We start from the raw sequence: 24827 nt of genomic DNA on the forward strand, positions 1-24827 counted from the left end.
TTATTTGTTATTGTTATACATACATACATATTTTTACTACTGGTGACTAACTTATTTACTCTCATTTTGTCAATGCTTTGTAGTAATTACTACATGTTGTTGTAGTGATTGGTAAACATTTTTTAATTTGTTAAACAGGAGTTAATATTTAAAACATCTAAAATTCGACAGCAGATTTTACCTTTTGTTTTGTATTATGATTCATTAATCCTATTTGTAAAGCAGATGCATTAGTTGCATGAAAGCAAATAAATGCAAAAAACAAACAGTTAGTAGCATTTTTGTCATGGTGCAAAGATAAGGTTGTAAGATGGCAGTATGATCTTAACTTAGAACTTTTCTCTTGAATAAAGATTGAGAAACAATAAATCGACGTCCGTATGGTAAAATATAGACAAGAGAAGAACGACTATATTGCTCATTATTATTCGAAGAAGTTTTATTTTTCTTCAATTGTACGCTTTATCAAAAATAAAAATAGATCATTGTAAGGTGTCAATAAAGCATAGTTGACCAATAAATTGTTAGATACATTGATAATAAAAGATTACACCAATAAGACATTAAGAGGAAAATACTGCTGCTGCAAAATTATCAACGGTATCTTTAGAAATACTTGGACAGGAATGGCGTGCGATCGAACGCTATTGCTGACCACGCAAATAATTTTTTCTGCTGACAACTTGACAAAGGATTTTTTTTGCTTGACAACCACGACTGTTTAGATGTTTTGATGATTTAATATCTCAGAAATATGCTGAAATAAGGAAAACTAAACAATTTAGCTTAGCGTATTTAAGTTTATTTATAAAGTCTGAAAACTATGAAAAACAAAATAAAAAACTAAAAAAAAAAATTAATCACTAAAAAGAAAATATGTAAGCTTTAAAATAAATCTCAAAAAAACTCAAACTGGAGGCGAAGTTTACTTTTTATTACGTTTTTAATTGCGGTTGAAATAAATTACTTTAAACTTATCTTTTGTAAAGTTACGTAAATTACTTTTATAAATTGCTTCTAATGATCGTTTATTAACAAATTTTATTAAACTGTTGTTTATTTAAAAAGTGATATTAAATTATTGAATTATTGAAATGAAAAAAATACATTATTTTTCAATTGCATAAACATTTTTTTGAAAAAGTCGCATAAGAAGAAAAAAATGTAATAATAAAGTATTCTTTTTAAAATAGTAATTTTTACTCATTTTATTAGTAAGCCAAATTATAAAAAAAATAATTTTAAACAATTCTTTGTAAAAATAGACAAAAAAAAAAAAATTAAATCATTCCATTGCGACGGGACGATTTCAATTAAACTTACTCATAATTTAAAGTGTTTTTAAAAAAATCTATTCAAGATATTTAGAAAGACACTAAAAAAAAATTTAAATGCGTTTATTTTAAACGATCGTTTTAATTAATTTTTTATTTTATTTAAAGCTTTCGCGTAAAATAAAAAGTTTAAAAAAGATTATTTGAGATTATTTAAAAAAAGCTATTTGAGGAGTGGACTTGCAAAACCAGATAATTCACTTTTTTTTTAAATTGGTAATGTTTTTTGCAGTATTAGGGTCACTCCATATTAGATGCCATAATTCAAAAATATTTTAACTGAATATTAGAAATAGATTTTTTAAAATTAGATTAACAGACACATTAGTGCACCTAAAAAAAATATCTTCACTTCGTTATTTACTTTTATGCATGCGTTGGTGATGTTTAAAATTTGGTAGCCATTTTTAATATTTTATGATAATAAAAAACATGGATTTTTTAACACGTAGTTATGTTAAACGTTTATTATTTTTATTTTTTCTAATTTTTAATTCTTAGAATAAATATTAGCGATTAAATAAGTTTGTTAATAAGTGATATTATTATTATCTCAATTATTAGTTGGTATGTTACCAAAAAGAAAAAAGGCGTTTTTCACCGTCACGACCGCGACTATTATAACAAATTTGGTTTTTTTATACAAAATAAATTTAATTTTTTTAATTGGAAAGCATTTAGCAAAATCATTTTAGTTGAAATGAATACGTATGTAAAAAAAAAAATTTTAATATCCTGGAAAAAAGTAAAATACAATTTCTTTTTTGTCACGACCGCGACCGAACGGATGTTTCGATGTTTAAATGCATCGTATAGATCAGGGATGGAATTTCATTAAGGCTCTTTTCGTATTTACTTTATTCAATCGCAAAACTTAATCTTTCGAAATGGATAAAGTAAATACTAACAATAATTCACTTCGCAACAGCGGTAGGGTAAAGTGGGGCAAGATGACCCGTGGGGTAAAAAGTCTTTTTGCTATGTGAGAGTATCATAGGACGGTAATGTTTTATCCCTCTATAATACTATTCATAAAGTTAAAACAAAATAGTGGAATAAAAAATGTTTTTAATATTGCTGGTAGGTGAGGTTTAAATCGGTTTATTACTTTTTGGAGTATTTTGTTAGTAAGTTGCTTCTAATTTTGAATGTTTTTTGGATTGGCAATACTTGTGTTGTTTTATAGAGAATTTATCCCACAATAATATATAGTCAAGAAATTTTATAACTTAGCAATAAAATTAATTTTATTTGCATTAAACTTGCACTCACTGCAGATGAGGCAAAATGTCCTTGGATACGTGGGGTAAGATGCCCTCAAAGGGCTTCTTGCGTCGTGGTTTTACGGAATTTCTACCATTTTTAAAGTGTGTTTAGAACATAAAAACGTTTACTAATTTAGCTTTTGACAATGTTTATATGTTGGTTTATATGTTGATAACTATTATACATATTTATAAATAGCTTTTTAAAATAATTTTATATATTAAGTAAATGTTATAATGTATATGCTAAGTAAAATGAAGCTGTATCACATGCTATTGCTGCAATTCAATACATATTTGTAAAACTTTTACAAATATGCATTGCATTCAGCTGAATGAAGTTGTATTAATACAACTTCATATATTATTACATGCGCATAATACAATTTCTACTAAAAGGACCTGTGTTTAGCATGCAACATCATATTAATAATTGCAACATCGTGTTATTGTTAATAATCTTGAGTAATTTTGTATGTACTTTAGTAAGTTTTGTATGTAACTTTAGTAAGTTCTTATTTAACTCAAAGAGAGTTAATTTATAGATGCTATGTAATGTATAAAATAATAATGTATTGAATAATTATATAATACTGTGTATGTGTTGGTATGTTTATATAATTAAAATTTTAAGGTTTTAATATTTCTTTAGATACATATTTAAATATTACAAATAATGGTGAGAAATTATGTGCGAAAAACACAGAGAGGTGCAACAAATGATAGAATAAAGTCAGCATTAGATGTAATAAAGATGGGCTGCAGTCTAAAGAATGTTGCATCAGAATTTAGTATTAATAAAAAAACATTACAACGTCATCGAGATGGAAAAGTAAAAGTAGCTTGTGGTTTGTCTCTGGGTGAAAAAATTTCCTGTTTTTAGTAAAGAATTTGAATTAAAGATTGTTACACAAGTTTAGATTATGGAAACAGCATTATTTGGCTTGACAACAATAGATGTGCGTCGCCTAGCATATGATTTTGCTAAGCAAATGGGAATCGATAGGAGTGGATTGGCTGCAATTCATGTCTCACAATCCACAACTTTCTATTCGAACTCCACGAGCCAGTATAAGCAGAGCTATTGGCTTCAATAAACCAAAAGTAAATCAGTTTTTTTCAGTATACAAGTCATTATTTGAGGAACATAAGTTTTCAGCCAAACAGCTCTGGAATATGGATGAAACTGGAATCACAAATGTCCATAAGCCAGGAAAAATAATTCCAACAAAAGGCAAACGACAAGTTTCGAAAATAACTAGTGGAGAAAGAGGTGCTACTGTGACAGTTGTGTGTGCAATGAGTGCAAGTGGCACTTATGACCCACCCTTATTTATATTTCCCCGTAAGCGAATGACTGATAGGCTGGCTATTGGTGCACCTTTAGGCTCAATTATTAGAGTTAGCTCCAGTGGATGGACTGATTCATCTTTATTCATTGAACGGTTAACACATTTTGTTGCTGTGACTCATGCATCTAAAACTAATAAGCAATTAATTGTACTTGATGGTCATCACAGTCACAAAACACTTGAGGCCATTAACTTTTGTCGTGACAATGGGATCCATCTCATAACTCTTCCACCTCATTGTACACACAAGATGCAACCTTTAGATCGTACATTTTTTAAACCATTGAAAGTTGGTTACAATACAGCAGCAAGCAACTGGATGTTATCACATCAGGGGCGTAGAATTTCATTTTTTGACATGGCAGGTACTTTTGCAACTGCCTACAACTTTACTGCAAACGTTGACAAAGCAATCAATGGTTTTATATGCTCTGGTTTGTACCCAATAAATGACATTATTTTTAATGATGAAGCCTTTGAAGCAGCTTTGCTCACTAATGAAGCTGAGCCATTGAAAATCTGTCAGCAATCTAGTGAATTACCTAATTTGCCTCTTGTTGCACCTATACAGTTGGCAAATGTCATGAGCACAACAACTACTGCTGAAATATTGAAGGCTGTTGATGATGCAGTTTTGCCAATTGTTGATGAGTATCTTGGCCTTAATTCTCCCTTAAATATTTTGGAAAAAATTTCTCCACGTCCCAAAATTCCTATTTTAAGACAACGAAAGAGAAAGACAGAGTCAGCTGAAAACCTTACTTCTTCACCTTTCAAGAAGCGACTAGAAGAGCATAAAAACAATGTAAAAAAAAAGCAACAAGCAGTCATATTGCGTAAAGAAAAAGCTGCACTTAATAAGGTGATCAAGCAAAAAATGAAATCAATAAATTTGAAGACAAAAAAGGTGAAAAAGCCTGAAAAGCAGAAAGCAGAAAGACCTAATGGCATAAAGAAACAAATGAAAAAGAAGAAAGATATGGTTTCTGCCTCTGAAATTTTTATCACTGATACAACTCTATGCACCATATGCTCTTGTCCATACAATGTGCCACCATTTGATGATTGGACACAATGTAGTAAATGTACATCTTGGTACCACTTTTCATGTGGTCCAGATGATTCAGACCTATGCTACTACTGTGAATCATAATCATGTATATGTTATTTGAACAATTATGTTAGTGATATAAATTAAAAAAAGTTATTTATCTTCAAGACAATTGCATAGAATAATTGCAGTGTTTATATTTCAGTTATTTTAATAAAATGTAAAGAGTTTTAATAAAGAACTATTAATAGCTTTTATTTTAACTGATAGTTATTTTTAACAACTGTTTAAAAGGTTTGGGGCAAGATGCACTCTTTGGAGCATCTTGCCCCACGGCTGCGGCAACATGTCTCCTTGCACAATTATTAGTTTTTTTAATTTTAAAGTTTATCACCAGTAATAAAGTAGTTATTTTATCTTACCAATGTCTTCTCTTATAAGTAGACTTTGATATTAAAAAGAAAAATTACAAGAAAATGTAAAAGTATTTATTATATACGCTAAAGTTTGTTAAGGGGGGCATCTTGCCCCACCCTACCCTAAGAAAAGAAAAATTGATGACGAGAAAAGAATATTTAATGAAGATTGGACAGAAAAATTTGCATTTATTAAAAAAGAAAATAAACCATTATGTTTAATTTGTAATAAATAACAATTCAGGGAACGTTAAACACCACTATGAAACTAATCATATAAATTTTTCCAAGGAACATCCATTAAGTTCAGATTACAGGAAAAACAAAATTGAGTTCCTCAAAACGATAATTAACAATCAAATAAATGCTTCATCTTTTAATAAAGAACTAATTATTACAACAGAAGCAAGTTTTGTTATAGCATGGAACATTGCAAGAGAAAAACATCCATACACTGATGGAGAATTTGTAAAGCAAAATATTTCAGATAGATCCTAAAAATAACAAAATCCAAAGATTTTCATAGATTCCTATTTCTCAACATACAAATGAAAGAAGAATATCTGAAATTAGTGCTGATATTGAGAGTAGCAATTGTTGAATGACTTAAAAAACTGCGAAGCATTTAGTTAACCTCTGGATGAATCAACAGATGTTCAAGATAAATCTCCAATAAGTCCAAATGGTTGGCAAACATGTTGGACTTATTGGTTTATTAAAAAGTGATCCTAAGTATCCAGAGTTCATTCCAGTTCATTGTTTGATTCATCGAGAACATTTAATAGTCTCAGAAATTGTAAATTATATTTGATCAAATGCTAAAAATCACAGACAGTTTAAAAACTTTATTAATGAATTGGATCTTGCTGACAAACCAAATGACTTATCGTTTTACAGTGCTGTATTGTGGCTTTCAAGTAGTAATGCCTTATATAAGTTTGTAGAATTATTAGAAACAATTAAATCACTTTTGATTGAAAAGAAAAAGACTTTTGAAATTCTTGATGATATGAATTATTTGCAAGATCTTTTGTTTTTGACTGATATAATGCAACCTTTACAAAATCTGAATTTGTCTCTTCAGGGAAAAGAAAAAATTATATCTGATCTTGCTCAAACTATTTTTAGTTTTCAAAAAAAATTATTCTTTTTCAGAAAGATCTTACTTTAAAAACCTTTAACCATTTTCCTCAAATGAAAAAGATGATTATTTCTAATCCTTTAATTCAGTATGATGATCATAAGATTGAATCATACAGGGAAAAATTACAGAATTTACTAGAAGACTTTCAAAAAATGTTTATAGATTTCCATGCACCTAAATCATTTTTAGGGTTTATATTAAATCCTATTTTAATTGATATTATTAGTGAAGTTTCTCAATTTGAAACAGAACTATTAGATCTCCAAGAAGATCAAAATCTTCTGATGCTGCATAAAACACTAACTTTATTGGAATTTTTGAAGATAGTCCCTGAGGTTAAGTATCCCTTATTAAAAAAAATTAGTATAAAATTTATTTTAATTTTTGGTTCAACAACACATGTGAATCTTTATTTTCCACTATGAAATTTGTCAAATCAAAGTATCGTGCAAATCTCACCACTGAGCATTTGTCAGAGTTACTTAGAACAGGTACTACAAGCTTGAAGCCAGATTTTAAAAGACTTATCGGTAAAGTTCAGAATCTTAGTGCCTAATTGGAAAATTGATAACTTTTGTTATATTTTTATAAATTTTGTTACTTTTTTAAAAACTTATGATGTGAACTTCTTTTAACAACTCTGGTTTTCAAGTGTAAAAGGGAATCAGATTTTTATTTAACTTGATTGAAATGAACTTTTCGATACACTCAAGATAATTTGAAATTTTAAACAACCTTACATTTAGTAAAGTTTTACATTTAAAGTAAAATTTTTTTTAAATTAAGACATAAAAACTAGTAGTAAACATAAAATTTGTACACAAAAAGTTTTTTAGAAAAAGTTCTTCACAAAAATTTATTTCTTTTCATAAAACTTTAGTTTTCAACTTCATGAAGCATTTTAAAACACTTATTATTTATCTAAATTTTTTGCAAAAAAATCTTTAAAAAAAGAATGCATAAAATTTTCTTAACAAAATTTTTAATGCGGCTCTTCGGCTCACGTGAGTATTTGAATGCGGCTCTCGTAAAGTAAAACATCTATACCAGCGCTGGCCAGACCTAAAAAGTCTGGCCAGCGCTGGTATAGATGTTCAAATGCGTCAAGGAAGAAGATTTAATTCGAAAAACCTTAATTAAAACACGTGTTATAGAGAGTAATTTAAACAATCGATATAACTATTTAAACGTTATGAACTAATTTAAAATATAACTTATTTGACATATTCTACATAAAAATACAGGAAACATATAAATATTAAAACAATGTCCATTAAAACAACGCCCAACAAATCGCACAAATAAGTTTGTAAAGATTATAGAGAAAGAAAACTAAATTGAAAGAAATAGAAGAATGAAGTAATATTCGTCGCCAACAATCTACGCCAGAGCAAGAATTGAAAAATAAGGAGCTTGCTAAATTACGACGGCGTAAACACAGAGATCTTCAAAATGCTCAGGTATTATTGATATTCCTTGTTCTTTTTCTAGTCAAATGGAAGAACCTATCATTCAAGTTCGTCAGAAGCGTGTGCGTTAAATTGGTTTTACCAAAGTCGCTACGAAAATCGCAGATTATGTCAATAAACAGTTAGCAATAGAAATGAACATCTCTTTACTAGATATATCAAAGATAAAAAAAACGCATCCATTTATCTTCTAGTATATTCAATCATGTACTAGAGTTTTACAACCGCGAAGAAATATCTTCATCACCACGATCCAAAACGCAAAAGGAAGAATGCATTGAAGTCAGATAAGTAAATTGGTACAAAGACAAGATTACAAATCGTCTACAGCAGGGATTGATCAAACAGTCTTTGAATGCAACATATACGGAGTTTTTTTTGAAATTTCTCAATTCACCATTTATTTAAACGTCACTAAGCGTCTCACTAATTAGATAATATCATGGATGGTGAATTATTAATACACTTTGATTTTGGCCAAAACTATTGCTGTACTAATCAAGATCAAGTTCAAATTGCTTATTGGAGTCAATCTCAAATAAAAATCTTCACTGCTTCATTGCTGTTTACGGTAAAGATTTGAAAATTATGATTGTTTAACAGATAAAAATGATCACAGCAAAACTTGCGTCATTGTTTTCTTTGAATTAACTTTAAAGGTATTTTACTTAAGCAGTTCAATTTATATTTTTTATTTTTATCTTTGAGGGATGCATAACATTTTTGATTTTTTTTTAAAGGCTTACGCAACCAATTTAATTATACACAAAAGTGATGGTTCATCTTCTCAATTTAAAAACCGCTTCATGGTAAAATTCCTGAAGCATTGTTGAGTGACATTTAATATTCCAACTTTCGATTGGAATTTTTTTGCAACAGCCAACAGAAAAAGAGCCATTGATGGGGTAGGAGGAACTATAAAAAGAAGAGCATGACAAAAGACTAAAGCAAGGCAAGTTATTAATCAAAATGCGTAGCTTTTTCATAAAGCCATATGCAAAGATTCGACGGTAAATTTAATACATTTGACTGAAGATGTTTTTTACCAAAAACCAAAATTACTTAAACAAATTCTGTTTCTGTTTTTGTAACTGTCATGACCGCAACTGATTTTATTTTGACATAGCGATGCAACTATAGTATAAAACTTACGGTAAATTTTTCAGATAGTAGTATGAGATCAAATGAACACATTACCAACAACAATAACAAATTTATTAAGTTCCTTACTTATATTTTTACCTTTTGCAGTAGAAATGTCACGACCGCAACTATGTGAAATCACCCATAAATATTCATACATATTTACAAATAATCTCAACAATTATATTCAAAAGCAACTATTTTAATAATATTTTACCTGCCTTAAATTATTCTGTCCATGCAAAACCAGATAAATAGAATTATTGTCGATGCAAAATAAGTCAAAAATTTTATGTAACCAACAAAAACGTTTTATAAAAATGGAGGACGTTATTTAAGAAAACCACATACAAAACAATTCACTAAAATCACATATATTTAAATAGTTTCTTTGAAACTTCATCAATCCTATGATGGCGGTCAACATAAAAAAGTACACTTTTAAAACCCTATATCTAAATGCAAAATTAAAATAAATGAAATCAAATAAAGAGTCATTAATTTCTTTCCGTTTAGTTTCTAGGTATATGTTTGAAGAATGTTTTAAAAAAAACTTTGAGTTATAAAGTTTGATATTTATGAAAATATGAGATTTGAAAAACCTGAAATTGTATGAAAATCATATGCCGCAAAAAATGCAATTTAAAAACTTAAATACAAAGAAAAACAATACAAACTTTTATTTTAAAACCTAAATTTTTTATCTTTATACTTCAAATGACCCCTCAAATAATATATCATTGGAAAGAGTATAGAATGACATTTAAAAATTAGGGGAGAGTGGGGAGAAGTACGACGCGGGAGAACCGGAACAGCCTGAAATTTCAAATTAGGAGTGGTGCCTCAATACTGATATTTAACGTAAACAGCACTAGAAGCCCTAATTTTGAAATGTACCTTAAAAAAGTGTTTACATTGGGGTGAAGTGGGACAGAAAAAAGAGATAATAATGCCCCGCTCCTTCTCGTTGCCATTTAATTATTTTAATTGGTGAAAGCTCTTAAACATTTTTACGTCGATTTCGTGATTTTATGATTTTATCGGTTTCTATATAATAATTTGTGTTTGTTTAAAATGTTGTTTTAAATTTATTTGTTTTAAATTTGTTTGTCCTAATTCTACTCACACTTGTCCCACTTTACCCCAACGGCACGGTTTCTCTAAAAGCAAAAATTTATATACTTAGTTATAATTGGCTTAATTAAATCAGTGCCTAAAAAGAAGGTTTATTCGTAAATACTTGTTTGGTTCAGTTTATACATCAAATAAATAAAAAATTTCAATTACCCAAAAATTTTTGATTTTTTTTTTTCTTTGATGTTTTTTTTTAGGGGAATCCACCTTAAATAAAGGAAGTACAATCTATTTACTTAAAAACAAATTCAAAATTGTGCGATTAGATCAGTTTTATATTGTGAGTTTTGCTAATATAACGTATAAACTGTAATAAAAAATAGTAATTTTTAAAAGTAAAAATAATGCAAAAAGGGTACCCACAAAGTACTAAAAGTAAAAATGCAGTATATAAATATATATATATGTATATATATACACATCTATCTCTCTCTCTCTCTCTCTCTCTCTCTCTCTCTTTATATATATATATATATATATATATATATATATATATATATATATATATATATATATATATATATATATATATATATATATATATATATATATATATATATATATATGTATATATATATATATATGTACATATCTATATACATATATATATACATATATATATATATATGTATACATATATATATATACATACGTATATATATATATACATATATATACATATATATATATATATATATACATATATATATACATATATATATATATATATATATATATATATATATATATATATTTATATACATATATATATATATATACAGTGATATATTTATATATATATATATATATTTATATATATATATATATATATATATATATATATATATATATATATATATATATATATATATATATATATATATATATATATATACCCTATATCCCTAATATTAGGGATATTAGGGACCCATTAAAATTTTAAAGGTTTTGAGGAACCTCGAGATAATTTCCTAGAGCATTGATATTTTTCCAGAGTATTTCTGAAATGAATTGACAACTTTTGCACACCCAAGCTAAACGAATTGTAAAAAAAACTAAAATTCACTCCACCCTACAATATGTTTATATTTATCAAGTAGCGACTTTGATTAACTTTTTACTCAGTTGTTTATTGCCTTTGGCTTAGCAGAATTCGAGGTTTACTATTTATATTCTCTTTTATAAAAACTTTGTAAAATATTTGGTTCTATTACAAATTTTAATTGAACTTTAAGTGTTGTTTGAACGTTGTCAGTTCTTACTGAATCTTGCAATTAAATTATCACTACCTCTCAGACTAGCTACAGCTCTAAATCTTTCAGCACTTGTATAGTCCTGTTGAGCTTCTATGTTAAAATATTTTCTAGTCGCAAAGACAAGGGGAAGAGTCGTATTGTATGCACCCGTTTTTTTGCTACAAAATCTCTCAACTAATTTTTTACTTCTCTCCGAAACAGCTAAAGCTTTAAAACTTTCAGCAGTCGTATAGTCCCAATAACGTTGGGATGTTAAAAATCAAAGCATTTTCAAGGGCCACTGGTACAAGGGACAACACATGTCCTTCCCACCCTCCTACCCTTACTTTTTTTATTTATTTATGAAAACATTTAAGAAAAGATCATTGAAAAGGATGTGTTTAAATTTTTTTTTAATTTACTTGTTGTTATTGAGGAAATAAAAGCAAAGGAGCATATAACAGAGCACCTAAAAAATAGAAAATTGCACCTGCTAAACAACAAAATTATACTATTTGAAAACAAGTAAGAGCTATTTTTAGGCAATTTATTATATAATTAAGTTTCAGCATTTATCACTTCAATTAGGTCTTTTTTTGATTTCAACAAAGGAATTGTTTCCTGATTTCGCAATTGCATTCGTATGTTAACGTTGTTCAAGTTATCTTCATTATTAATTCTTATTCATTAAATGACATTCTAAAAAGTATATTTTATGAAAGTCTTGATTCCTTTATAGAAGTTTAAAACTGAAACTTATCAATATCATATAAAAAATTAGTATTTTAATTACTTAGTTAATTATACGTATTTGATTCATAAAACGTAATTAAATATATTTATTATGCCGCGTTTCGTAAGTTTTTTTTCGATAAGAACTGTTTCGCTAGTTGCGGTGCGAAAGAATTCGTTTCGAAAGAAATTTGGTTTTTTATCATTATTTTAAAAAATAAAACCTTAAAATGTTCATATGTTGCCATACTGAAAATAAAATTTTGTTATAAACCTTTTGGTATATAAAAATTTTATTTTTCACAATTATATCCGTTTGACCAACAAAATTTTTTTATAGACTTCGAAACGTCGTTTAGCGAAAGAGCTCGTTTCGCAAGTGCGACTTCCGTAAGCGCTACTTTCGTATGTAGCAAAATAGTTTTATTTCGTAATTCAACTTGCGAAAGGCTACATTTCGTAAGTAGCATTTGCGAAATGAACATCGACGGTTTTATTTATTTCGTAAAATTTGGTACGAAAAAAAAAAATTCCTGATTCTCAATATCCTTACGAAAGAATTTTATTTTTCCGAAATTGTACGAAATATTCCGGTTAACAACTCTAGTTTATACTATAATAATATAATAATAATATTACATGGGTGTAATAAGTAGTAATAATATAGTAATAATAATATAATATGAGTAATATAATAATAGTAATCTTCTGTGAAAATATAAAATTTCACGATGATTATCAGTGGCTGGTTATCGCCAAAGTTAAAAGAAAGAAATATGTTAGAAAAAAAGAAAGCAAAGCATTAAAATTTTAATATATAAAATAAATATATATAATACATTTTATTTGGAATCTTGAACGAAATGTATTAATGCGCAATAGTTATGATATATATTTATTAAGTTTTTTATAAATAACACTATTTAAACAAGCTTATCAGATATCATCAGATAAATAGTGTTTTAGATACCAAATAAGATATACAACAAACCGAAAATAAATTAAAAAAAAAGAGTACTTATAATCATGTGTAACTGAGTACGCATTTTTATATTGTTATTAACTGGTTATTCTCTTATTCCATCAGTAAGTAGGAAACGATAAATAATCAATACGATGAAAATACGACTTACCATGATATGATTGTAAAGATGAGTGGTATAAAACGTAAATACTGAAAAGACTTGCGCATATAATTTGCGTAACGTGAACAAGTAGATAATAAAACTTACGTAAAAAATGTACACAGGTGTGACGCAAGTTGAGGTCAAACGGTGAATATTAGCAACAATAGAAAGCATGCACTTAGAGCAAAACCTCAATTTAATTGGAAAATCAATATAATTGGAAAATGAAAGTGCAAATTAATTAAAATGTATTAACGTAAATTGGTTAGTATTGTGATAACTGAAAAATATATAATTTTAAAAAAGTTAGTATATAATTATAAAAAAATATAAGATTACTAAAAAAACATTCTGTAAAACTTTTTTCGTAAAAACGTTATTTTTAAGCAAATTTTTGATGAAAAATAATCAAAGACATGAAGTTTTCATTGTGTTTTATTATTTTTTGGCAATTGCTATAAAACATAAGGAAGAAATACGTCAGTGTTAACGAGAATTATCATCGTAATGCCATTTCTACACTTTAAATTTTTTTACATTTTATTATTTGGTATCAAAAATAATGTTTAAAAAAAACTGTTTATAATTAAACATTAACACGGTTTTAATTTTTTTGGGTGATGTAGGTTTTAAAGTTGCAGAAAATGACCACTACCAGCGGATTCACCATCGACTGCCTTGAGATGATTGTCTAAAAAATATGAATGTTTTACAGACCAACTCTCAAGAATGTTTTACAGGCTCATGTGGTCGAGTTCGTCTGTAAAAGATTCTCGAATTGGTCTGTAAAATATTCTCGAATCGGTCTGTACATTGGTCAAACATTCTCGTGAATGTTTTACAACCAATTCTTAAGAGTCCATCTAAATATTTTAGACATGAATGAAAATGTGATTGTGGTACAGTTTTACCGTACGTACCTATTTCACCACGTAGCAGCACTGTCTTCAAAGTTCGTGATATGAAGTTATAGTACTAAATAAAAAAATCAAGTAGCTGTTAATTCTCGCTGCTCTGACCCCGAGGAATAATAAATACCTTGAGGATAATAAAAAATAAATGAATTAACAATAATAACTTACGGTTCAAATTAATTTTATTATTTTAATTAAAAAAATTTATTTTAGTAGAAAGAATACTACTTTTAAAATGTGAAAACTTGAGTTGTTTGGAAATTTAAAATTGTTTTCATAAAGTCATTTTAATTCAACTTTCATACATTTTTTTATTTCGATTTTTTATTTAATTTTATTAAATATAAATTTGGTTAACTGAAATTGCTATTGATAGCTTAAAAAAAGCATTGAAAGTTAAATGCATAAATGAACTGTTTCCAAAACACAATTATCATGGATCCTGATAATGTTAACTTAGCTAACCCAAGCAATGCCAACCTAGATGACAACACTTATATGAAAAGGTAGCGTACACATTAAGGTACCTTATGATGCAAATTTTGAAATATTTTATCCGCAGACAGGAGTTTAAATCGAAAGTTTAAATTGAGTGGAATTTTGACTTCATACTGCGCCAATAGAAACTCCAGGAGAATGAGAACCTCTCTGTATAATTTGATGGAAACTAGTAAAAATGTAGCCAATTGCCTCATACTCTGGATAAAATTTTAGTTTAAATGGTTAAGGATTTATGGCTGTTTTAATTTAAATTTTGTTAGTTTTTCCTACTTTTACCTCAAAACGTTGATATTCGGTCACTATTTTTAAAATAATGATTGCATTAGAGTTCTATTTGTAATACCAAAACAAAATTTTATAATTATTTAATCGATACATGTACTATTTTCATTTTATAAAACAAAGTATCAATTTGCTATATAAAGCGTGTTTAGACTTGGCTTATGTATAGTATAAAAATCTCAGCATTTTCTAAGATATAAAGTTTATACCTTAGAAAATGTTAAAAATTTTGAGTTTTTTCTGGTTATGAAAAATAAATATTTATAATTTAATATGAAGGTATCCCTAGAAAACATGTTCAACCATCTTTTAGGCGTTTTGACAGTAGCTTATACTATCAAAATGCCTACTGTTAAACTAAAATAATTGAAAATATTTTCTACGGATACCTACATATTAAATAATAAATGTTTATTTTTCTTATAACATAAAAAACTCAATACTTTTAACATTAGATAATTTTAACAATACTTTTAACATTAGATAACTTAGATAATTGAATTAAAAAATTTCGATAAAATTACTTTTATTATTTGATCGTTAAAAGTTTAAAAACTTAAAAAAACTTTAAAAAAGTTTAAAAACTTAGTAACTGACCGTTAAAAAGTTCGCCAATACGAGAAAAATTAATCTTTACAGATTACGAGTTTTTATAAAAATGCAATATACAAAAAGAGAAAATCTCTGTCAAAAGAAAAAGATGTTATAAAGGTTAAGAATAGCTCTTTAAAGAGTATCATTTTTTGGATCAAATAAGATCTTATCTAAATTCTCACCGGGAGCGACAAGAAACATTAACATAAATAGTTGTTTGTAAGAAAAGAGTTATTCAAGAATCATTTAAAATAAATAATAAAGTAAATTAAATTAAAGTAAATATTTCCTTAAAGTAAATATTTACTTTACTTTAATTTAAATATTTTCCTAAAGTAAAAACTTCCTTGATTTATACAGTAATCGTTTTTAGCTAATAATATTTGTAAGGTTGGTGTGGGTTTTAAGGCCCACCTTACTGCTTACGTTACATTTACAACATTGTCGCATACATTCCACAGACTTTTGCTGACACAATGAACAAAACTAATCATTCACATTTTCTTTACATTTGCTTTTCATTTGCCTTTATTCTTTTTATTAACAGCTCTAGAAGCGAAAAATTGAAAATCTTCTTTCGTCGACCGACCATAGCAATATTTTTTTTTTAGCAAGACTCGGCATTAAAGTGAAACTTACATTAAGATTTATTTCGAGTTGATCAACAGGAGCTGTTGAGGGACTGGGTTGATCGACTGAAACCATTGAGAGACAGGGTTGGATAACTGAAGCTGTTGAGAGACCGAGTTGGGTGACTAAAGCTGGTGAAGGGCCGGGGCAGATGATTGAAGCTGAAGGAGGACTAGGATGGACAACTGAAGTTTTTGAAGAACCGGGTAGGATGATTGACGCTGATGAAGGACCGGGTTAGATACCTGGAGTTGTTAAAGGTCCTCGTTAGACGACTGGAGTTGTTGAAGGACCAGATTCAAATATGCACATATTAAAAGATGCATCATCAATTTCTGTCGCAGTGCTAGGCAAAAAAGCAGTATCTGGAATGGCATTCGGGTTAAAAGGATAAATCCCAGTAGCCCTGAAACCACTAGTAATATTGCCAATTGACATGCAGTTGTTGAAGGACCAGATTCAGTAATGCACATATTAAAAGATGCATCATCAATTTCTGTCGCAGTGCTAGGCAAAAAAGCAGTATCTGAAATGGCATTCGGGTTAAAAGGATAAATCCCAGTAGCCCTGAAACCACTAGTAATATTGCTAATTGACATGCACTTGTTCCATGTTGGCTTAAAAAGTTTTCCAAATAAAGGTTTGGTTATTCTTCTGTCTGGATGTATCCTCAAATATTTTATGACTTCTTAATCCCAATAGGAATCGAAAGCTTTCAAGACAGATTTGTCCATGGGCTGCAGTTCATGGGTAGTATTGCTTGATAAACAAAAAATATGAATCCCAAAGCTTTCTGCATTTTCAACTATTCTAACATTCACAATCAATAATTACACAACTAGCACTTACACAATAATTACACAACTAGCTTACACAATAATTACACAACTTACACAATACACAACTTACACAATACACAACTTACACAATACACAACTTACACAATTACACAACTTACACAATAATTACACAATTAGCACAATCAATAATTAACAGAGACTTGATTTATATTTATTGAAGTGGTCAAGCCATAAAAGATAAGATTCGATAAACTGTAAGTCTGACTAAATAGCCCCTAACAATAAACGGATTCATTTTTTGTGCCCTTGCTGGGTTCATAAATTGCTCTTTTCGGCAGCTAATTTCTAGGTAACGCGTTAAGAAATTAATACACCAGTTTCTACCTGCCAGCTTTTCGTTGACATTGAAGCAATGGTTAATATTGTTTCCTTCCACAAACTCAAAAACATATGCCCGCAAGAGTTTTGATGTTATTGGCCAATGTCTGACAATCTGAAAATTCTTGATATCAACTTTTGCTCACTAGCTTTTGCTCAAGCGTAGTTTTTCTTCCTAAAGACTTTTTCTGGGATCCTGTACACAAGTGATTTCGTTGAGTTCTACAAAGAATTTTGTATTTTATGTATCTTTGCAATGATCCATTTTGCGCAGCTTTGAGAGCCTGCAATTGACCTTCTGTCCAATTAGCTCTACTTTTTCCACTGCCATTTCCAAAGACATTATATGGATATACTGAAAGAAAAAAAAAATAATTTTTTTTTCATAAATAGTATTTAAATCTATAAAAATAAATATATAAAAAAAACTTTTTAACAATAACATTTTATGAATGGACTAAAAAGTAAGAAATAAACTTTTTCTCGGGATCCAAGAACTTTGCGTACAAACAAAGATAAAACATTTACTAAAAATAAACAAGATTTTAAAACAAGTTTTAAGTTATATGCTTCATTTCTAACCAGTCTTATGTCTCCAAATATATCAAAGGGCAAAAAAAAAATAAGAGTTTTTTCGAGTTTTAAATCTGTTTTTTCGATTTAATATGAATGTTTTTATCAATTTGAATGTATATAATAAAAATGAAAACACAAAACCTAACAGAGGGCTATAAAAGTTTAATTTCTTAAGGTTCATTTAAAAGCCTAAGTTCAAATTCTAAACATTTCTGTGATATACATCTCCCCTATATTATAATGCCATAAAAACTTAAAATCTGGTCTTTTAATTACATAAATAAACATAATTACAAAGAAAAAATCATAAATAAAACATAAACTTTGCCTTTCCACTTTTAAATCTGGTATTTTGAGAAGTGATATAACATTTCCCAGTCTTTGCGATTTTCAAAAAGCCAAAAGATAAATTAAAGAAGGATTTTTACTTAAAAAAAGTACCATTACACACAGGTCAGAAATTTAAGGTTTAAGTTTACTATCCGAGTACCCCAAAAATGTTAACAAATATAGTCAGTGGGGCATCTGGATACTTTATTTTCATATTTAGAAAAATCTGGGAGGTATCACATTTTTAGAAAATTGACATAAAAAATCTGCTAAAAAGTCATTATTTTCGTACTTTAAAAAACTAAATATACTGACAGAAAGTTGAAGTTTATTTAAAAAAATGTTCATATATCAACTTTTCAAGGTCTTTAATTTAATATTTATACATAAACATTATTAGAATACACAAAGTTGGTCAAAAAAACATTTTTTATTAAAAATATTTCTTTTTGACTACACATTTTTATTTTTATTTTATTATAGATACCTAATATATAGAATCTATGGCTCCTCTGCTCTTTAAGGAGAAGAGAGAATACTATTTTAAAAGAAATCATGTACTTTTTCAAAAGATCATTTGCTATTGCTGCCTTGAAAAGAACAACAAATGCGTTCCAGTTAATAAAAATTTGGAAGGTCTGGTTCAAGTTTTCTGTAAGCCTGAGTTTTCACTTAAAGTATTTGCCTACCCTACAAGATTATGCCCAGGTTGCAAGAAAAACTTGTATCTCTGTAAGGCTGGTAAAACTATTGCAGACACAGTTTCTTTAAAATGGAAAAATTCTGATTTGTCTAGCTTGCAAACCTCTAGAGATTGCTCAGTATTAAGCAGTATATGCAGTCAAGGAAGAAATAGATTATTAAATAAAAGTATGAAAAAGGGAACTAGCTCAACACTGAAACTTTGCCAAATATGTTTATGTGAAATTGCTAAAGGTAAACCCCACAAATGTTCCCCTTTAAAGAGTAGCACAAATCTTTCTGAGAGTATTTCTAAAATTTCTAAAAAAGTAAAAGAACAAGTAGCTTCTTCCCTTCTTAATGAAATTTATTCTGATCAAGGGCAAAGTCTAGGAGCTCAAGCCATTCTCAGAACAGGTAAAATATTGTTAAATAAAAATAGCAGTTATGTACGTTCTTAAAATAACAGTTTATATTATATTAAGGAGGTAAAAGTATTCATATTACACTCGGTACTCGGGAAAGTGACCAGAGAAAGATTCCTTATAATGAAGTAGAAGTTTTGGTAAATACCTTAGGACTTAGTCAATTGAAGTCAAATGAAATGTTAAAAAAATTTGAGGAAAAGCGTTGTAAAGTTTGAGTCAAACATGGAGAAAGCCCTGGATGAAAAAAGTAAACTACTTTCCAACTTTTATGTCACTGAATTATTAGACTTTCAAGAAAAAGAAAATGATAATGACTATGCTACAGTGAAGAGACACTTGGTATATATTGAAGATATTACAGCATTTCCGGATTTTGTAATGAAATATCGAGGGCAGGTTCCACAAAATAAATTTGTAAAGGTTGGAATAGATTCAGGTATTTGTATTTAATTTATTTAATTTATATTACTTGTGATATTTTAATTATCGTCTTTTTGAAAACTTGTTTTAAAAAATATTATTTGTACATATTTATATACAAATATGTATGTGTGTAAGTATATCTATATATATATTAAAGGTGGAGGATCTTATTGTGAAAGGGTAAGTGAGAATCATTCTAACATGACAATGATTGTGGAAAGATTAAAGTTGCATGAATGCAAGTACTCATTGGCTTCTGACATAAAGTTAATCAACATATTGCTAGGAATTTCCGTGTGTTTGTTTTAAATAATATTAAGATAATAAGACATATCATGGTAAAAACTATATTAGGAAAAGGTTTTTGTACCCTACAATATATTTATAAATTGAAAGTATGCTTGTGCATGGTGTGAAGGTTCTTCAGAATTATTTGCTGGAGAGTTAAGAACATTTCAATTTTTGAATAATTACTATGAACTGTATTCATCTGCAGGATCTCCGGTGAAAAGAATGAAAGAATATAAGGTATAAATGAATAAATATATTGTAAATATTTTCGAAACTTATCATCCATTACCATTTCATCATTTTAAATAGGATAAAAAAAATTTATTTCCATATATTTAGAATGTCATTAATCCTTGTCTGCTTAAGATAGAAGACAAATCCCTAAGTATAATAAGAGAGATTCCATTACCAGAACTTCACCTTCTGATGGGATTTGTTAACCATGTGGCAGCATTTATAATGCAACTTTGGCCTGGATTTATAGATTGGGTCAAGAGCATTGGATGCCTTCGAAAAGGTTACCATGAAGAACATTTGAAGGAAACACGTGTAGAGAGATACTTAAAAGTTGCGACAAACTTGAGTTGATAATGCCTGTTGAACTGTATCCTCTCTTAGAAACAATGAGAAAATTTAATAAGGTTGTTCATAGTGTCTTTGGCTATAAACTTGACCCAAACTATTCAATTTTAATTAAAAGTTTTACACAAAGCTATAAGGATGCGCAAGACTATTGCAGAGAGGTAATTGCTGTTTTCTTTACCCTTTGTATTTAAAACCAAGTTATTGATAAACATATTTATAGTAAGCTTTTTTAGTTTTTAGGTAAACAGCTCACGGTTACTTGGAAAGTACATGCTGTAACAGCACATCTGGAAACATTTGTTGATTTGAGTAGCCTTTCCCTTGGGCAGTTTAATGAGCAGACATCTGAATGTTGCCATTCCAAGATGAAAAGTGTAATAAACAGGTTTGGAGTCTCGCAGTACAGCAACAAACATAAGGAAAGAAGCAAAAGAATTGCTGAAGTGTTCAGTTCAAATAATTTATAAGTTATTGAACATTAATTGTACATGAAAACATAAACATTATTGAAATCTTTAGTTAAAAAAATTTGTATATTTATTCAAAAAGACATAAATATATTAGTACAAACAGTTTTTGAAAGATTTTATTTATTATTTATTATATTATTATTATTTATATATATTAGGTTATTAGACATACAATACTAATATTTTACTATATTACAATACTAATAAATTATTTATATTCTATCAATATGTTCTACTTTACTAAGCATACTATGTTCCTAATATAATTCAAGCATATCTAAACCTTTTTCACCAACTTAGATATGTCCAAGAGCTGTCTAATGAAGTTGATGTGTAAATACAAAATTTAAGAGCATAAAAACTTGGAATATAAAGTTATTTTATGTTTTACTGTTAATTTTCCTGTTAACTTTATTGTTCCGTCAATATATTTAGTTTTTTTAAGTACGAAAATAATGACTTTTTAGCAGATTTTCTATTTCAATTTTCTAAAAATGTGATACCTCCCAGATTTTTCTAAATATGAAAATGAAGTGTCCAGATGCACCCTTACAATATTTGTTAACATTTTTGGGGTACTCGGATAGTAAACTTAAACCTTAAATTTCTGACTTGTGTACAAGGAAAAAATAGCCACAACTACATACTTCAAAAGCAAGCTGTTAGAACAGAAAAGTAACGCGAAAAAAACGTCTAAGTGTGATTACTATAGACATTACACTAATGAAGTGTAAAATTTTGTTTACAAAATAACACGTTCACAAAATTTAACGAGTTTTTGTCAATACAGACACAGCCTGTAAAATTAAACACACTCCTGCACATTTTTTATACTATCTTATGAAGTCTGATAAAAACATAGCATTTAAATAACTTACGTGTGAAGAACTTGATGATTTGATGAAAAAATTAAACACAAACAAAGCAACAGATAGTGATTCTATTTCAGGTAGCATAATAAGAGATTGCTATGGTTTTATTTAAGAAGTTTTAAAAGATATTTTGAACAAATTGCTTAGAACAAGTATTCTTCCAGATAAACTGAAAGTTGCAAAGATTACACCCATTTTTAAAACAGGAGATGAAAGTCTGGTGAAAAATTATCAACCTATATCGGTGTTTTTTTTCACAAAAATCATTGAGCGTATTATGTATAATAGGCTATTTGCAGTTTTGAATGAAATCAATCTTTTCTATTGTAACCAATATGATTTTCGATCAACTTACTCTACTGAGCATGCACTTATAAAATTAGTTGAAGTTATTCAAGCGGAGCAAATAAAAAAATTATTCTCATAATAAACTCACTTTAGGTATATTCCTAGATTTGTCAATCTGCATTTGACACCGTCAATCATCAGATTTTACTAGAAAAACTAAAATAATATGGAGCCATATGTACCATAAATGGTTTTACTAGTTACTTAACTGAACTTACTAAATGGTTTTACTAGTTACTTAACTGATCGAAAACAGTTTATATCTCTAAATGATGATTTGATTGAATGATTTCAGACAAAAAAACCTATGTGGGGTTCCACAAAGCTCCATCTTAGGCCTTCTACGGTTTTAACCTATGTCAACGATATATATAGAGTATCAAATACTATAACTACTATCTCGTATGCTGACGACACCACTTTATTTTATTCTCATAGTAACATTATCTCTCTATTTCAAGTAGCAATCAAAAAACTATAATAAATATCAAACTAGCTTAATGCTAACGCTAACAGCCTTTAAACATGAAAAAACTAAGTTCTCCTTATTCCATTTTAAACGAATATTTCAATATATTCCTACATCCTTACCAATGATATATATATATATATATATATATATATATATATATATATATATATATATATATATATATATATATATATATATATATATATATATATATATATATATATATATATATACATTAAAATTGAGCGCTCTTTCCCAAACAAATTGCTTGGTGTTTTAATAGATGAAAATTAATCCTGAAGAGATCATATTAAACATGTTCGCAATAATATCTCGAGAAATATTGGTATATTTATAAATATTTATATTATAAATATTTATATAAAACCAGTCAAATCCTATACAAATCTACACTAACTCAGCTTTAGTTTGCATTCATCAATAGTTACTTAACTTATGGCAATCAGAGGCGATTTTTTGGGGGAAGGGGTGTTACACCCCCCCCCTCCCCCCAAAGAAGGTGATTTTCAAGTTAAAGTCGTTTTTTTACGAATTTAGTCGGCTATTTGACACAATTCAGTCGGTTAAATTTTCGTTTTGAGGATTTTTTTTTCAAAGCTAGTTGGTACTTTTTTAGGATTCAACCTAAAAAAGTACCAACTAACTTTTTTCAAAGCTAGTTGGTACTTTTTTAGGATTCATTGTAAAAATAAACAAATAAATAAAAAATTAATTTTATTAACTAATTTGAAGACCACAAATACAACTCGTTGCCTTCAAATTCTTACAAGTATGCACCCTTCCACATGGTGGAAGGGTGCATACTTGACGTCAAATATAAATGGCTAGAGTGTGCTCAATCAAATCAAGTTTTCAGTCTTTTCAGCAATCTGACGTTGCTTCAGCAATCTGTAGTTGATGCAAATCTGTTCAATAATTTCAATCGAAAGGCAATAATCAGCTTGACAATTTTCTAATTTTGAACGAACTGAACTGAGTAAAATGTAAGTTAGAAGCAGGGTTGTTATCTGTCAAATATGTCTGAGACACAATTTCTGCCGACATAAAACATGTCCCAGATATTTTCTATCAACATATTTTGACATAAATTTGTCTGAATTATTTTCTACTGACATAAAATATGTCCCAAATATTTTCTATCGACATATTTTGACATAACTTTATGTCTGACATATTTGCTGTTTGATATTCTTGAAGAAAAAATCAATCTAAAAATTTTATTGCGCATTTCAGCTTAATTTGAAGAGTAAAAGTGAAAATAGTCTAACAAATTTGTTGTTTTTTTGCTTCATAAAACTTTTATTTTAATCCCTATAAGCAAACATCAGTTGTTTCATAAAGGTCTTTTTCTGCCTTTTCTGTACAATATTAGTATTGACTAATATTGACTAGTATTGACGCATCATTTGATAGTATTTGATAGTATTGATTAGTATTGGCAATTTCTTTTATAAGAATGTGAAAACCATCTCAAGCTGAGTTTTTATTACTGAAAGTGGTTTTCATTAGTATGAATACACTTAAAATTATTCTTTTGATTAATAACAAAAAAAACATTTTCAGTTACTTTTAAGTAATTTGAAAAATTGAATTCAAAAGATTCTATGAAAAAACGGTTCACATAATTTCAAAAATTTCGTGCCAAATCAAATTCATTTAAACTGAAGAATTTGAAATATTTCGCAAAAATTATATTCAGCTCGTTAAATTCATATTAAGAAGACTAACCGGTAATAATTTATAACTAATTACGAATAATATACTTATAGTTATAATAGTTATGATTTATTTAACAATAAAATAATTGACAATTCCTCAAATGTTTTCAT

General features: G+C 28.1%; 1 protein-coding gene and 1 long non-coding RNA gene across 17 annotated transcripts in view; both read left to right on the forward strand.

Moving 5' to 3' along the window:
* Positions 1-24827, forward strand: part of LOC136075400 (uncharacterized) — a 95555-nt gene that overhangs the window by 18472 nt on the left and 52256 nt on the right. For 2 of the 16 annotated variants that reach the window (XR_010635905.1, XR_010635904.1), the window contains exon 2: positions 3252-3437. The exons of 10 other annotated variants lie outside the window; for them this stretch is intronic. Coding sequence is in view for 1 of the 6 variants with exons in the window: in XM_065788436.1 (XP_065644508.1) it covers positions 18911-19505; positions 19574-19731 (753 nt within the window). In the remaining 5 variants the exon portion in view is untranslated. Of the gene's footprint in view, positions 1-1871; positions 1882-3251; positions 3438-10108; positions 10123-13736; positions 13747-18890; positions 19506-19573; positions 19908-24827 lie in introns of those variants that run through there. 4 more of the 16 variants (XM_065788436.1, XR_010635912.1, XR_010635910.1 and 1 more) reach the window with 4 other exon arrangements.
* Positions 20339-21361, forward strand: LOC136074892 (uncharacterized). The gene is made up of 3 exons (XR_010635534.1): positions 20339-20467; positions 20570-20973; positions 21049-21361. It is a non-coding gene; the product is annotated as an uncharacterized LOC136074892 (long non-coding RNA).

Source organism: Hydra vulgaris, chromosome 01, assembly GCF_038396675.1.
Source record: "Hydra vulgaris chromosome 01, alternate assembly HydraT2T_AEP".
In the NCBI taxonomy this organism is placed as follows: domain Eukaryota; kingdom Metazoa; phylum Cnidaria; class Hydrozoa; order Anthoathecata; family Hydridae; genus Hydra; species Hydra vulgaris.